Consider the following 17,629-nt stretch of genomic DNA (forward strand, 5'->3'; position numbering starts at 1 on the left):
GAGATCGGGAAACGGTTAAAGCAAGAAATGCTCATTATATCTCTACACACGTAGACCATACAAATGAAGCCAATCATATTACATAAAATATGTTTTTTTGAGTTCGTTTTAAGTCTAGCCTTTTTTCTTGGGACTAGCCCGCGTTTGGGCGTTATTTATTAATGTTAACGCTAGGGCTAGTCAATGTTGGGCCCCGATTCTGCTACTTTACAATGGCCGATGAATGAATGGCAATTGAATTAGTTTTGAAATTATTCCCATTCTCTTAAGCATTTTGCCAATACAATAATTGGAACTTAATTGTATTGACCTAGAGTTTAGCGGCCCACACTGAATTTTCCATTATTGTGTAGAAAAATGCTTTACAGAGAACGAAAATTGACATTTTACGCCACATTTCATTCATTTATCGGCCATTTTAAATAGCAGAATTGGGGCCCTGGGTTTTCGATCGAGTTAGTCAGGCTGATAATAAATGCATTTGTTCTACTTAAAAATTGAATAATACGCCTACATAGTATTCGTATTTCAATATTATTTTCTAACAATACCAATCCCATTGGTTTAGGTAATTTATTTTTATAAGAGTAATAAATTCAGTTATAACTTTATTTTGTTATAAATATTATGACGGTAAAAAGTACAATGGTACATATAAAAAGGAAATAAAAAAACATAAATAAAACATATATTTTTATTACATTTTCGGTACGCAATTTTCGTCATAAGGATATAATACCTACTTTCGAATAATATTTTGCAGTGTTGTAAATAAAATGTATCTAAATATAAATTAATTTATAAACATTTGATCTTAATTTAATTTACTGGTGAAAACAAAACATATCAAATATAATAACAACAAGCAGTTTTAAACACTTATAAAAAACATGAAAATTGTTTAAGTACAAACAAAAAGATTAAATACTTTAAGGTATATTTACTATTTTTCACTTAAATTAAATCAGATACCTACTTTTCATATTAAGTACCTACGTTTAATTTATTTAATAACGGTAAACTCGCGCTAATTTATCGGGATTGCAACTTGTCGCTACATAGAACGCTGGGGTCGTGAATCGAACGATAACCGTTACTAAATAAATAATTATGAATCTGCCTCTCTTTAAAATAAGTGTATGATTTAATATAAACATGAAACATGGTCTTGTATTAATACATATCTAAACTTAAACTCATGTAGAACAGTAAACAAGTAAAATAGAACATACATCTATATTAATATATAAAGCTGAAGAGTTTGTTTGTTTGTTTGAACGCGCTAATCTCAGGAACTAATGGTCCAAATTGAAAAATTCTTTTTTGTGTTGAATAGTCCATTGATCCATTCATCAAGGAAGGCTTTAGGCTATATATAATATTTGAAACTATCACGCTGCGACTAATAGGAGCGAAGATACAATGGAAAATGTGAAAAAAAACTGGGCAGGTATAAATCATAACTTATATCTTCTACTCACGGGGACGAAGTCGCGGGCAACAGCTAGTGTTAGATATAAACATGTTCTTGTATTAATACATAAACTCAAACTCATGTAAAACGATAGACAAATATAATAGAACATAAGTTAAAAACATAATTATCGTCTATAACTTATTTTCAAAACATTTAAATAAGTAACATAACTCTGTACTTAACGAACAAAGTGCACATTATTAATTCTTACTAGACTGTGTAATAAATAATTAAACGGTATATTTTTAACACATAAGTGCTGCTACGAAGGTGTAGAAGGTAAGTGCCACAACGACGCTGGCAGAAGATGTTGATGCTGCGTTCGATTTCGGCAGAGTATAGTCCCTGGAAGGAAAAGAAAATATTTGAAAAAGGATATTATAATTTAGCAGTCGTCGGCCTATTCTTTTCCCAAGCAGTACTATGTACAAAATAAAGGATAAGATACACCTTTCTAAATCAAACGTTAGGGAATAGTTAAGTGCTTAAAAATGCTTTTGTCAAATTATTTCGCATGTCAAAAAGGTTAGGAACACTATGACAATAATTGAGCTGACCATAGAGTATATTGAAGCTTTACAATGATACTTTATTTATAGTTCTATACATATAAATAAGTCAACAAATTAATCATCGCCTATTTTTCCTATGATACGTACTGTCCACTAGCGAAGTGACATTTTTACATTAATTGACGTCAAAATAATACAAATTTATGGAAATGACATTTCTTGACTCAATGACTTAAAAAGTTAAAATTGTTACGGCCAACCACTCGAGGGAGTTCTAATGACGTTAACGATTGTAGAAATGTTATGGCTAGAGGAGCAGTTTACTCCAATACTTTTTTGTCATACGCGCTACAAAGCTTTGGGCATGTATTGTTGACAAGTACCTAACCTAAGAGAAAGACTATACATTGTATGACTATTATATGTTGTGTTTGTTTTATAGTAAACTAAATTAGTTGCAATATTTTGTGTACTGTCTGTTGCAGGGTCTATTCCATTTTTCCGCTGAGGAAAAGTGTTTGTGTGATGCGAATGCTTGTTCTGAGTTTGGGTGTCTTGTGCATGGAACTTAATTGCTTTTGAGTCATTAAACTGTTTTGTATGGGACTCGATTAACTTTAATAAATAATAATCTACTGGAAAATTTACAATGCTAAGAAATGAATGTTATTTCAACAAATAATCTACATGATGAGGAAAATGTGATCCTAAACACGAAATAAAAATTATATTATTATTTATTTACATATAGGGGAATTACTTTTTTTTATGTGCGTCTATCCAAATGAATGTGGAGGTCAACGCATTTTTTAATTCGTTCAATTTGATTTTTTGCTTTTATTTACGCGAATAAATCAAAACACCCAAAAACAAAATTATCGATAAGGACCCGCATAAATAACAAAACCACCTCTACCATTATGGTTGTTTAATTTAAATTAGTCAAAAAAGTCACTTTAGACAATAGAAGTATTTATTTAGTATGTGGATGTACTTAGGTACTAGCAATACCAGCATACCTCAAATTGTATAACATTTTTATTTGATCGAAACATGGCAGTACGAGTGTCAAGTTTCCTACCATTAACAGTTTAATAACATTCAAAGCAATAACATTGTACGTGGGGTGTTTAATAAACTAAGTGGCTCCAACAGAATAATACATCATAGTTATCTAGTTCACAACCTCACCAGTATTAAGCTATAATTAGACGATGCGAGAATCACTGGCCAGTTGCAATACATTGCCGTCAATGATCGAAAACTTATGATATCAAACCCAACAGACCTCGTAATGTAAGATTCCATTCTTGCAAGATTCTATCATCGTTTATATCAAGATTGGAGAGGATGTCTTTCATTCTAGATGTCAACAATCAATTTACTAAAATATATGATAATTCGTTGCGTGGGTGAAACCTAAGAGTTAAAGGATTAGATGCTTAGGAGATGTTCGTTTGTTTCTCCGTTCAACCTTATCAGTGATTTAGTATTTAACCAACTAATGAGACATGTTCAGCTAAACCAAAGTACGTCTATGTAATAAAATAGTGAATTGGTTTCTGCTGAATTAATTATAGAAGTGCTGAACCGATATTTTCCACTCGGGTTTGAATTTTAGTCAAGTTTTTTTAATAAAATGTCATAGTGTTGTACACTGGTTAATTTTTTTCACGTGCCGAAAAGAAGTAATCTTATGCGATAAATAAGACATTGTATAAAACAGAGGCGTAGAATTTTTGTTAGTAGTTTCCCCTGAAAAATAGATCTGAAAATTCTAAAGACCTACAAATAAAAACAACATTTATATAGAAAATTTATTCAATTTGGCAGTACAGCATTCTAGCGTGCTAAAGACGATAAATTGGCAAGATCCTAATTAAAAACTACGAAGTAAGAGACAGTATAAAAATATAAAAGAAAGTATTTTCCGCCTTATTCTAATTAACAAGGACAACGAGATTCGTTAGAATATTTTATTAATTAGACTTCCTATCAAATAGTTTGTACCTTGGCTTAATTTAAAGGTTTAGCTAGAAACACTAGATACTAATGAAGAGGAAAGTCTTTTGCTAGCTCAAATCGTTAATCCAAAGAAGTTATTAGTCACAAGTGAATATAATACGAATCATTTTATATTCAAAGCTTAAATTTAATTATACTGGATGTTGATCATGACCTACATGAAGAGTATTTTCTGGAGTATGGGGCAGAATAGAAGGTACCAATCAATAAAATTCGTAAAATATCTCCCTACATAATTCCGATGACTCCGCAGGCGACGCGGCCGCCAGCGTTTCCAGTTTTCTTGGAGTCAGGGTGGTCGGTCCTGCCGTAGTCGTCAGCCATGGAGTGGAGGACCACAGCCCTGCCGATGATGTTGTGGCGACCGTTCAGCTTGATGAGGTGGTCCACGAAGTCGAGATCAGCTGTCTGGGTGCTGTCGAACTCGATGTTGCCAAGGTCGCCGACGTGACGGTTCTCGTCATGAGGATGGCCGTGGTCGTTCTGAAAATAAGGCAAGGTATAATGTTAAAGAAATTCTAGAGCCGTAAATAAATGCGAAAGTTGGTATGAACGGATGTATGGATGTTTATTCCTCTTTCAGACAAAAACCGCTGGATGGATTTAGAAGAAATTTGGTGCATGGATACTTTATAAACAGGATTGACACATATGATTGTTTTCATCCAAACTTTATGTTTCCGCGGGTTCATTTTCGGTTTGCAGCGGGTGTTACCGCGGGCAACAGCTTGTTAATATTAAAGATAAATAGGAGAGTAGACTGAAATAAAATGGAAACAGTGAAAGATGAGATTTTGTTGCTAACATTGTAATTATAGGTAAATAAATAAATAAATAAATGCGGACAACATCACATACATTGTTCCGAACCCAAAGTAAGTTGCGAAAGCACTTGTGTTATGGAATTCAGATACAACGAAGGTACCACAAACACCCAGACCCGAGACAATGTAGAAATGTGAATTTTCACATTGACCCGACCGGGGATCGAACCCGGGACCTCAGAGTTAGCGACACCTTGAAACCGGTGCGTACGCCACTCGACCACGGAGGTCGTCAAAAGGTGTTTATGAAAGTGATTTATCATTGTTTACTCCAACTACTGACCCACAGCGATAACATGCATTTAATCTGGTACCTAATACCTAGTGATAGTTGCTTGAGTTGATTTAATCTACTGCATTAAGAGTAGATATGTATCGTGGGTCGTAAAACTTTTCATGGACATAATCCAGGCATGCAAAAAACTGTTCCATATCATTATTACTAGACTCATCTCTTTAGTATAGTCAATCTGTATTCATCTCCTTACGTTATTTAAATTGTATGTGATGTAATAACAATTTCTGTTGAAGTCACATGTACAAAGCCACCCAGACTCATGACAAGCATTCTTGAATCACACACAATTCTTGTGTTACGCAGGGATCGAACATAGGACGCATCGCACTCAGTGGGTTTGGCGTGGTGAAATTAACCACTCAGCAACCAAACCTGCATTTGGTTTTAATCAGGAATACTACTAAAAATGAACTCTAAAGTCAAACGACGACCTCCGTGGTCGAGTGGCGTGAGCACCGGTTTCAACGTGTCGCTAGCTCTGAGGTCCCGGGTTCGATCCCCGGTCGGGTCAATGTAAAAATTCTTATTTCTACATTGTCTCGGGTCTGGGTGTTTGTGGTATCTGAGTATCTGAATTCCATAACACAAGTGCTTTAGCAACTTACTTTGGGTTCAGAACAATGTATGTGATGTTGTCCGCATTTATTTATTTAAAAAAAAAAAAAAAAAACATACTCCGTTAGGGTTGAAGTGTCCCAAAGTGGAGGCGCAGCCGTTGCTGAGGTCTCCCTTCTCGTGGACATGGAACCCGTACATGCCAGGCTTCATACCGACGATCCTGCCTCCGATGCGGATTTGGCCGTCGGCCTCACGAGTGAAGGTCACGTTTCCGGAGACTCCATCAGCTTTCAGAATGGCGATCGCACGGGTTACCTCCTGAAATGGTTCAGTATGCATTGAGATTAGTGTAGAGAGCGTAGTAGTAAAAGTTCTATTGTTGTGTTTGTGGATAAGAAATGTCGCTCTAGGCTGTTTAATGCCTTGTCACGCTTCCACGATGTAATAATATACCTGTAGACGGGGAAAATTCCATTAACAATATTGAAGAATAGGAAATTTTAAAAAACTTCTGCAATTAGCGTTTCCGATGTTTTTGTTTATATTATATCAACTATTCAAAAGATCTGAAAAACCTATTGTTTTCTACTATTCTTTAGTTGGTTTGGCTTGTATTTTGGTTCCTGAGGTTTTTAGTTGATAATAAAAGTACTTACGATATCGTCGTGGGCAGACGCCAACGCGACGGCCGCAGCCACAAATAGCAATGACTTGTACATCTTCTCTTAATTTCTGAAACGAATATTTTAACGTAAAATTATCCTCAAAATTAGTATGCTCCTGCGATTATTACAACTTAAGCTTACCTAAGCCTTCACTAACTACACTAAGGACAACCCTAGGTTGAGACTTAAGTAATTTATTATCAACGTACATCCTACCCTGTATCAAAACTTTATTAAAAATATTCTAAGCGTCTTTCAAAAAGTTTTTTTGTCATTATCCTTACCACATCGGACTAGGCAAATATTTATCCAACCTAGATATTCGCATACATGGTTTTTGTTGAAGTCAATCTAGACCTATTCAATGATTTAGCTACGCAGTTAGATGGGTCGAGCAAAAAGTTTGTTTTGCCTACAATGGAGTATAAAAACTATAGGATTAGCATAGTAATTGTGCCTACAGAGGATCTACTTATGGACAACTGTTTGTTTACAATTGCGTTACTTTTGGTGCTGAGAAGTCTTTTTCTATTGTTTAATTTTAATGTTCAATGTTGTACACAACCTTCGCACCTAACCGGTCTATTTTTTGCCATATAAAAAAACATTTTTATCGGACCATTATGTGCAGAGCATTTACAAGAGAGACATAATACAGTGCCATAGATTTAGTGCTTTTCCGTTCAAGACAATTTCATACCATCATCATCAGCCTAGCCTTTTCCCAACTATGTTAGGCTCGGCTACCAGTCCAACCGGTTTCAGCTAAGTACCAGTGTTTTACAAGGAGCGACTGCCTATCTGACCTCCTCAACCCAGTTACCTGGGCAACACGATTCCCCTTGGTTAGACTGGCTGTCAGACTTTTCAAGCTTCTGACTACCTGTAACGACTGTCAAAGATGTAGGAATAACAGCCGGGACCCACAATTTAACGTGCCTTCCGAACCACGGAGGAACTCGCTACGACAAAGATGGTCACCCATCTACGGACTAACCGCGTCAGGCATACATAGCTTAACCTGTGATCAAATCACAGACAATTTCATACCATTAGAAAAAATCTTGTTTTCAATATGAATTTAAGTACTATGACTTAGTAGCGCAAACTGAGGATTTCAGAGATCAAATAAATCTTCAATTCTAGAACACAAGGCCTTACCAATTTTTTTTTAATCCTTATTAAACACAATTATACCACAATAACAAATTGATCGGTAGGTATGGTTAAATAAACAAACATTACGCAATCACACAAAGTCGTGGTAGACGTGCAAATGAATGAGACACGCCTTACATGTATGTATGGAATTAAATTAGAACTGATTTATCAGACGTAGTGACAAATAGACCTGCGCGGAAATTCTGCTATTTATAATTGCCGATGAATGAATGGAAATTGTATTGAATTCGACACTATTCGTATTTGCTTCGTGTCTTTCTAATTTCCAATTAATGTTTTTGGCAAAATGCTTAGGAGAATTCGAATAGACATTTTAATGAAATTTCTTTCAATCATCATCATTATTGGGGTCCTAGGACTAAACACCATCATCATTCCCCTGCCCTTATCCCAATTATTTTATTTGGGGTCGGCGCAACATGTCATTTTCTTCCATACCTTCCTATCGGCCGTCATCTCACAAGAAACACTCTTTACAGCCATATCGTCTTTCACACAATCCATCCATCGTTTAGGACTAAACACTTAGTCATGAAGAAACATTTCTACCGACTTCAAAAAAGATATTTTGTATGTCTTTAAAACTTCTTACTAGTTGATCGTTTAGCTTGATATTAGAAAGTTAATCCAAACCCTCAATGCACTTTTTCCTGATAAACGTTCAATTTAAGGTAATCTTTTGGTCTCAGTTATTTAAATTTATTGAGCATGAACGTGACTGTGATTTCTTCAAATATTTATACATAATGAAAAAGAAATAAATGATTGAATGTTAAGTAACATGTTAATTTTAATTAAAAATAAATTATTCAGATATTAAATTACTACTATGAAAGTGGTTATTACTTATCGTACATTCAAATTAACTTTATTGTTCACCAATTATAAATCGATTCTTTAATCAAAAGTCTTTAAACGTGTAAACCTATTCATATTTTTATCAAATACACATACAATTTGTTGAGTAATAATATATTACCGGTTATAATTTTTCTCTTTTTTGAAATCGGGTGATAAAAACTTAAAAAACTATGTAAAACAATAATAACGATCGGTGACTCAATTTACCAGCAGAAGATCAATATATTTTTAATATTTAAAACGCGACGACAAGATAGTTCACCTTTTAATTAAGTGCCTAACTTAAAGAAGTATATGACGTTGCATACCCTGCGTACGTTGCGTGCTTGGAACTAGTTTGTCTCTATCTTTATACTGGTATATATCTAAATAAAAGAGAGCTGTGCCCAGTCGGTAACCCAACGGGTGATTGCAACTATTGCGACATATATTGTAATATTAGCTCTTTTTGGTACGTCATTCGAAACTAGCCGTCAATATTTATAATATTCGACTATTTTAATATATTTCATTCTAGTTTTCTGTGTGAAGACTGACAACTATTTCTTTTTTCGTATAAATTGATCAGCGAATGTTTAATTAATAAAATGATTTATTGCAAATATAGTGTTACAAAATATAGTATTGAAAATATTGCAAAATTATAGTTGCTTTTATTTGTAATCCAACTAAGAAACTTGTAAACACGACAGACGGTGATAACACGTTTGAAATGGTTGCCATGGTTACCAACGATGATGTGATGTGTAACTGACGTCAAAATATCATATTCCCTCACAATAAACGGACGCACGCATTTGTTAAGTCATCTCTCTCCCTATAATATAGGTAACGAACTAATCTACATATTCTGCTTATCTTATAAGAAAGCAGATAATTCGATCTTTCTTATCACACGTTTTGATATTAGCTGTCGAGATGAATAGCATAAGTCGACAAGAGTAACATGTTAAAATTGTGACATTTTTATCAAAAGTATTTTCCAAACTGAGAATCATTTAAAATACTTGCTCGTTTCTATATCCAAAAGCAACATATACTATATGCCCGTAATATATTTGAATTAAAAAAAGTCCAAAATAAGATCAAAATTCATTTCTTTACTCAATCATGTTAACTACATAAATAACTCTAGTCGAGAATCAATTTGAATACGTACTGATTTCGGTCACTCACATTCACTATCTTATTTACGTAAACAATTTAACAAGTAACGATAAGCCGAAAGATTAAACCATTAAGTAATTGAATGTACCTCTTATATCCACTTTGTTTACAAACAATGGTAGCGACGCTCTAGAATGATCCGGCTTACCAATGCCACGGCTCCTCACAACCTACCAGGACTTCTCAAAATAAGAATATTGCAGTTGTGGGAGCGAGAGAGCGCTCTACACGGGGTAAAACGGCGTCTCTCTCTCCTACAATTGTAACTGATGTGGTAGCAGAGCTGATCAAAACAACTTGCGCTCGCGCACGCCGTCGATCCGGTTTAAACGATTGCACAAAATATTGTAACTAAACATATTTGTTGACACATAACTGCTCTTAATTTTAGTTCGAAGGTAAGTTACATTTGAGTTATTTGATAGATGGAAAACAACTAAATCATAGAATATTAAAATTTGCATTGTGCCAAACAAGTCCACATTTCAAAGGTTAAACAAGATTTACTAAGCACTTAAAGCTACTGTTATAAAATCACTAAACTTTATTTTTGCACAAACAACTCTACATCGCATTGTGATTTTTTTTTGCAATAACTCAACTCTACCCTGAATACGACAACCTCAACACAAAATTACAAAACAAAAAAATACTTTATTCACCAAACCTTAATGTTGATTTCTGAGATTTATCAGAGATGTGCAAATCACAAGCCGGTTTAATAAGATAAACTGAACGTAGCGACTTACCTGTGCGACGAACAACTGTGAATGAGCGGGCTTGCTCAATGCACTCGACTACAATGTTGGGACACACTCAAACACGATATATACTCTAGTTGCTGAACCAAGATGAAGTGATACGATAGAAGTACAACACTGTTTGACACTTGAATGGGAGCCGTACGCAAGAACAATGCTTGGATAAGTGTATGTTGAAATTTGTCTTTAAATTAAATTTGGCAGCTAAGACTGACGTTTTACTATGCGTCTACTGTGTGTCGTTCTTAAATATGGTTGTTAGTCATTGTTTTGTTTTTGTGCCTTAGTTTAAAAGTTTTAGGTAATAGTGAGAAAAAGTTTCTTGATGAATTGTGTTGGGAGCAGGAAAGAGCTCTATTTTAGACAAATTTAGTGGAATATTTTAGGTTTATGTTTTCCATTTTCACAAATTTTAATGTATAGATAGTTAGCAATACTATTTTCTTTTCTCCTTCAGAATAATTTTCCTAAATGATTTGAAAATAAATATATTTTTAGCTTTCTGTATAAGTTTCTTGCCATTTACATATGTTTTATTTACCCTTCAATTACTAACAAGGAAAAAATAACCCAAAACCCGTATCACGTTCCTTAAGTTATACTTCTGCAGTTTACCTGTTACCTACTTATAATTAATAAAGGGAAATAAGGAAAATGGTTTGGATGCTTTCCGCAGACACAACAACCGGCTCATTTAATATTTTACGATTCACAAAACGAAGAATCCTATTTTAATATATATAGATATTATTATATCGAAAAAGGAAGAAACATAAAATCATTGTGCAAACTACGTCAGTTTCATTATTATAATGTAAATTAACATTAAATTTTATTTTAATTAAAATTTATTCTAAAGAACCAATTTCATTAAGTAACTAGGTCTATACCATAACCATTTGAGGTTTCTAATATTTGGGACCCAATATCTTTTGTATACCCTCTAAAATCGACAAGCGGAAGGAGCCGCTATGTTTAGTCACAATATGGGATGAAGGAACAAACGCATTGAAAATTTTAATGGTATTGAATAGATAGTGGAACCGAAGCCCAGGGATCGAAGGAAAACTTCGATAAAGGTTACTGGTGTGATGTAACAACTGTAGGTACAAGCAATTTCGGCCACAGCGGCTGTCGTCACTAGATAGTAGCCACCTTAGACACAGTTAGTGCATAAGTTTGTGCGCAAAAGTAGGTGCTCTCTCATACTAATATTATCTCTTTTATCCCGTCGTTCAGGCTGTGGAGCTGGGCTGGCCTCGGGGAGTTTTTAGTCTTCGAGAGTCCGACATATCCCCACGGCGTGGGTTCAAGGCATTAGTAATTCACCCCGATAAAAAAGGTGCCCTCTATGTTCCCTTACTCTCCTTACAGCCCGATGGAACTGCAATCATTCATGACCGGAGAGAGATCAAGAGCTGAACTTACACTTACATGCCTTTACGAAACATGGAAGCTTTGATATTTGGCTTCAAACTTGACGCTTTTCATTTGTCAGTCCTACGATCAGGATTATCACAACCAAATGTATGTGAATAAATTAACCTAGATACGGAAAATCACTCATTTTCCCGTATATTTTGCTGACAAATTGATCGACAGGTATGCCTATACAAGTAGGTTAGTACTCTAGTTGATAGGCAATAACCTGGGGATTCACAATTTACATCTAGATACATCTATAAGGAAACTGCCTGGGATTTTTTACAAATGCTTATTGCCATATTATGCAGGCTTGAACTATTCACTGCATTAGGCGTTAGGTTCGCGTTCTACTATGGAGCATTTAATATGCAAATAAATGACTATAAGCAAGTGGACATATAAAGCATTCTTAGCATTTCTTTATGATTACTGTATTGTATAGACATGACAAGTGGATCCAAAGCTATTGATGCTGCCGATTGTTTATAATAAAAAGGATAAAGTGTGAATTCCACTGTCGTCACTCAGAGAGGCTTTTGTACGGCATGTCTAAAAAGTTTTAGGCCACTAAGGAATCACAGACAGACAGACAGCGTCACAGTTTTGTAATGGTGTTTAATTACTCTTTGGGTAGGAAGCCTAATAAAACAATAATACGACTTTCCAAAACAAGCAGTGATGCACATGTAATAGTTTTTACGGCGTACATAATGGCATTTTCATTCAATTTTCGCAGGTATAGTCATGTACGGCTTTTTAATTCCTGAATTATCTACTTGTTTATATTACATGTTTTAAGACACTATCTTTTTCTACTTTTTCGTCAGTATGTACTTAATATGTAAGTAGGCACTTTACGAGATATCAGTCACTTGTCATTGATTTCGATAGACTTAATTCCTGTAAAAAATACGTGTTTCTTTTTTCGTGTTTGTTCCATTCTTCAGATAATACGCACTATTGAACGGGGTATATAAAACTAGTTAGGTATAGGAGACAGACTGTTTTCTTTCAAAATATATATAACTAGCTTTTCGCCCGCGGCTTCGCCAGCTTCGAAGTCGGCTATATCGCGTTTCCAAGAGCACCCTTCAAAAATCCGGGATAAAAACTATCCTATGCTCTTTCTCAAGGTCAACTCTATTTCTGTACCAAATTTCATTAAAATCAGTTCAGTGGTTTAGACATGAAAGCGTAACAGACAGACAGACAGAGTTACTTTCGCATTTATAATATTAGTAAGGATTATATAGGAGGAAACGTGTTGATCGCTACAAACCAGAAAAGCACCTCATTGGTAGTATTCGACACGTTTGGGATGTTTAAATCCTCAACTTCTTGAACACCAAAAATATAAACGTGGATTTGTTTTATCACGAAAATAAAAATAATGTTTCAAAACACTTCTCAAAACATAACGACCAAATTAAAGATCGATTTTGTGTTGCACATTTTAATTATTTTAATGACACAAATGATTGAAAATTGCACCTAACTTTATAGTCTTATAAGCCAATTTGTACCTGCGACTAAATGAGATCATCATAACTTATCCACATTCATGACGAAAAAGTGCGTTGGGTTTATCAAAATTTTAAGAAACTGGTTGGGGATTTCAGATTCTAATAGGGGATGGTCCTGGACACCTACTGCCTAGAAGCAAAAAGTGTGTAGTGTGTAGTGACTAAACCTGAATCGCCGCGCAACGTCTCCCGCAAGTTGTTATGAATGTTTGTATGTATGGATGTTTGTTCCGCTTTCGCGCAAAAACCATTGAACGGATTTAGACGAAAATTGGTATACTCAGGTAAACAGATAGTTTAAAACCAGGATTAACACAAAGGATTTTTCATCAAAAAGTTTTCATCCCGATTGTATGTTCTCGTGGAATCAATTTCGATTCTTAGTCACATATATACTACAGAAAAACTAAAATAAATAAAGTTATAGCAAAAAGCAGCATTTATCAATGATATAGAAACGACCTCAGCTTTGCCGTGGGATAATCAATGAAATACAAGAGAACAATACGTAACTTACTTGGCTTGCGTAACTTATTCACACAATGCACTTCCGTTAAAAATTGTCAATGCAAGAATGCTGCCAGCAAAAATATAAGTCAATATTCATATTGACATCTTCCAAAATTCAAATCCTACTAATATTATAAACACAAAACTTTGTATGTTTGTTCTCTTTCACGCAAAAACCACAACAACCGTTTTATCCTGATTTCATGTTCCTCTGGGATCATTTACGTTTTGCTGCGAACGGGCCTGCGGACAACCGCTAATTCTGAAAAGTCTACACCCACAATCTACATATGCATATCACAATTATGTTAATCTATGTTTTGTAGAGACTCAGGATTTACATCAGATTGTTTTGCCTTTTTGCTGTTAGTACATTAACACCAGTTCTACAAGCTCTATAAATACATTATTGGAAACTAGACTAAGGACATGAGCTTGTCAGTGTGGGAAAGAGACAACACTACAGTTTGTATATTGCCGTCTCGCTTCATCAACTGCAAGACTTTCTTTAAGAGGAGATGGGAGGACTCCGAAGGTCACCAGGACATTGTCTTAGCTCTTCGAGAAGATAAAGATGTGATGTTAAATAACTTTACCACGAATATAAGTAAATCTGACTTCAGGACTGTACGGATAGTCGAGTGGTCGTAGTCACCACGCAAAACCCACTGTGCGCGTCTTGTCGCGGGTTCGATCCCCGCGTAGGACAAGTCTGGATATCTTTTTGATAAAAAATGTTGAGATCCAGACCAAAATTGTACATATTGACCATCAAATACAAGATTACAGATTAAGTTTGGGTGCCAAATATACCTCAAAAACTAAGAAAATAAAACCAAAAAAACACATATACAAGTTAATTACCCATGTTATCTATAAGTATGTAAATTACTTGTATACATAATGTTTTTACATAACTAACAGTTAGATACCAGTAATTTATATTAATGAAATTCATTTCATCAAGGATTACTGACTTTCTACGCTAAAAGAATTGGATGTTTTTGCTTTATTTTTTGTTTCTACTTATATATGTGGTATAGATAAGAATATTTCGTTAAGTGTATCTAAAAAAATATAAAATGACAATTATTTCTATAACAACTGAATAGAAACAGTAAACTGGCATGTTGGTCTGGTGGTTGGTTGCCCTGACTGCTCTACCGGAGTTCGCGGGTTTGATTCCCGCCCAGAATAAATGTTTTGTGATGAACACGATCGTATGTTCTGTGCCTTGGTGTAATTCGTCTATAATGTTCATGTATTTGTATGTATGCATATAAGTAAGTTTATCAGTTATCTAGTACTCATAATAAAAGCTTTACTTAGTTTGAGACTAGATGGCGTTGTGTAAAAGTTGTTGAATATCTTTTTCTTTGAAACTCGGGCAAAACGAGCTAAAATTAAAATTTTTATGTTTAATTTGTATTTAGATTGTTTTCGTCTTGTTTGCCCCAGCTTACCTCTTAATGTTGTTCCACTTTTGATTTAAGTTTTACAGCTGTGTGCACAGTCAGTGTTAATATCACTGACACACTCAACACTTTAATTTCATGTTTATAAATAAATCTGTTGACGTTGGCCTTTTTATTTGTCCTTTAGAGTAAAAAAAACAGCGCGCAACCAAGAGCTCATATAACCAAGAAGGCCTACCAACAGGTTTTATTTAATATATCGTATTTTTGGGGCACAACCTAGTATTCGAGGGTAATAGTTTGAAAAAAAATACATTAAGTAAATAAACGGAAAATACGACTGAAAAATTGATAAAACGAAATTTTAATTGTAAATGGTGCTTTCCCTGGCTTTCATTTCGTATCGATATAACTAGGGCAAGAAAAATATAAAGACCGAATTTTTCATGTAGTTCAATCTTTTTGAAAATTTATAAAGGCTATGTCTCACCACGATTCTAATACATTTAATGATACCTTACGTGTCAAAATCCGTAAAACCTTTTAGTCTGTACCGCTTCAAATAATAAATACACATACACACATTATCTCGAAAAACATGCCGCTCCTCCTAAAGCAGTCAGGTAAAAAGATGGAACCAAGGTTGCTACACTAGCCTCTATTCGCGAAACATCAAACATTCAATAGTCATCAACTCGCACCGCCCGCGGCATCTATTGCCCTTTCTACTAATACTAAACTACGAGTGCTTGTACTCTAAGACTTGCTAAACTTGACCCAGAAAACACGAGCATTATTGCGTAAGTCACTCTCACACATGATCACACACCGTTCTAAATATCTTAAACTAATCAATCTTGCTTGATCTCTTGAAGTCTTTTATCATTGTGGCAGCGAGATGCTACGGCGCAGTTTCTAGACATCCTGCTTTTAAGAGATCAGCTTCAAGAGCTCATAGTGGAGACACTGGTTTGACTGCACGGATAGCCGAGTGGTAAAAGTCCACGCCATACAGGCTGTAAGCGAGGCGTCGCGGGCTCGATCCCCGTGTAAACCAAGCAATTTTTGTAATCCACAAATGCTTGTCTTGAGTCTGGGTGTCTTACCAGACTATACCAGGATTTCATGAAGGATTGTGGGAAACGCTTTAAATAAAGAAGAGAATAAAAACTGCCTAAATATTTCTCAAGGAACATGAAAACTCAGAACTTCATAATATAATGCTGGTGGTTTCCAAAGGGGAACTACCCCATTAATTACCATCAGCCACGTCGTAAAAATCCCATTATTAAGCCCAACCATTTTATAAGGATAACTTATTTTTGAGTTTTACGTAAAAGATAAAATTTTACCTGTTTTATTTAAGTCAACAATAAAATAAACGTTTTAAAAGTTCTCAAACTCGATCCTTTTTTCTCCATTTTGCTTTTTTTATATTTTTTTATATCCTCCAAATAAAATGAACCGTGTCATCGACAAATTCAACACTTAATCGTTAACTCGATACCTACAAAAACATTTTAGAAATAGGTATTACAACACAGTTTAACACAAATATTATCCTCGTATCGCGAGAACTCTAAGATTATCTTGATTACGTTCAACTAGATAAGTAGGCATCTGTAACACCTGCCCGCATTCACATCTTAACGGCTGTTGACACAGCAATAAAAAATGTCACACAATTTATCATCAACACATCCTCAAATTATCCTTCCGCGAGGAAAACAAAACAAAAAACTGACTCACCTGCGATCAAACACTCAGAGAACTGTAACTAGAACTTGAAATTAATATATAGAGTCTCAAAAAAACACTTACATCGACTTAAAACTGATAAATGAATAACTCTACTCAACGGAATCACGAATTACACTACTCAACTTGGTATGTAAGAACGTCGTGGTCATTGACGGCCGTGAGACGCCGAAGAAAGACCTGTCAATGCCAACAAATATTATAATACCTATCTTATTTAACGAGAGTGTCACGTTTGCACGAAGATGGCAAGAAACTAAAAGAGAACTTGCAAAATGATCGCTAATTAGACTTTTAATTGTATCGTATAATTGAGTTAGGTTACTGATAAGTATTCTTTACGCTTGGTTGGGCTAAGCACCTTATAATGTTAATTTTCTTTTGTTTATCGCGGCGTAGAAGCTAGAAGTCTCTTTTACTGTTATAGTAGTCTCTTCTCACAAACCTAGTTTAGGTGTGATCTAATATATCTTTATTGATAACATTGATGCATCAATGTCTTTAGTTGTATTATCCTTGGTCACATGATATCTCGGTCCAAATACCACAACTTTTCAACCCACTTCTTATAAAAATCTATCTGTTTTTTTTGTTGAATTTTTTATAACCTATTTAATAATATTAAAATAATTCGGTTTTGTTATTTATGTCTTGCATGAATTTACATA

General features: G+C 34.7%; 1 protein-coding gene across 4 annotated transcripts; it reads right to left on the reverse strand.

Moving 5' to 3' along the window:
- Positions 1-1,661: 1,661 nt before the first annotated feature.
- Positions 1,662-17,411, reverse strand: LOC113504501 (superoxide dismutase [Cu-Zn] 2-like). Of its 4 annotated transcripts, none has more exons than XM_026886831.1 (5): positions 17,323-17,411; positions 6,351-6,426; positions 5,812-6,012; positions 4,247-4,497; positions 1,662-1,822 (listed from the first exon to the last, which is right to left on the reverse strand). In XM_026886831.1, exons 2-5 carry the CDS (start codon positions 6,411-6,413, stop codon positions 1,723-1,725), a joined length of 615 nt encoding a protein of 204 aa, XP_026742632.1. In that variant the 5' UTR covers positions 6,414-6,426; positions 17,323-17,411; the 3' UTR covers positions 1,662-1,722. The 4 variants fall into 4 exon arrangements, with proteins under 4 accessions (XP_026742632.1, XP_026742630.1, XP_026742631.1 ...); XM_026886829.1 differs by lacking the exon at positions 17,323-17,411 and adding an exon at positions 16,953-17,273; XM_026886830.1 differs by lacking the exon at positions 17,323-17,411 and adding an exon at positions 9,658-9,951.
- Positions 17,412-17,629: the final 218 nt, after the last annotated feature.

The sequence above is a fragment of the Trichoplusia ni genome, chromosome 22 (genome assembly GCF_003590095.1).
Source record: "Trichoplusia ni isolate ovarian cell line Hi5 chromosome 22, tn1, whole genome shotgun sequence".
Classification (NCBI taxonomy): domain Eukaryota; kingdom Metazoa; phylum Arthropoda; class Insecta; order Lepidoptera; family Noctuidae; genus Trichoplusia; species Trichoplusia ni.

What these genes read in the sequence shown, in the direction of transcription:
- LOC113504501 (XM_026886831.1), bottom strand. Translation starts at nt 6,413, where the DNA reads ATGTACAAGTCATTGCTATTTGTGGCTGCGGCCGTCGCGTTGGCGTCT. An exon ending in GACACTTCAACCCTAACGGA is followed by an intron (nt 4,498 to 5,811) that starts GTATGTTTTTTT and finishes CCTTATTTTCAG; the next exon opens with AACGACCACGGCCATCCTCA. An exon ending in TGCGGAGTCATCGGAATTAT is followed by an intron (nt 1,823 to 4,246) that starts GTAGGGAGATAT and finishes TTTTCCTTCCAG; the next exon opens with GGACTATACTCTGCCGAAAT.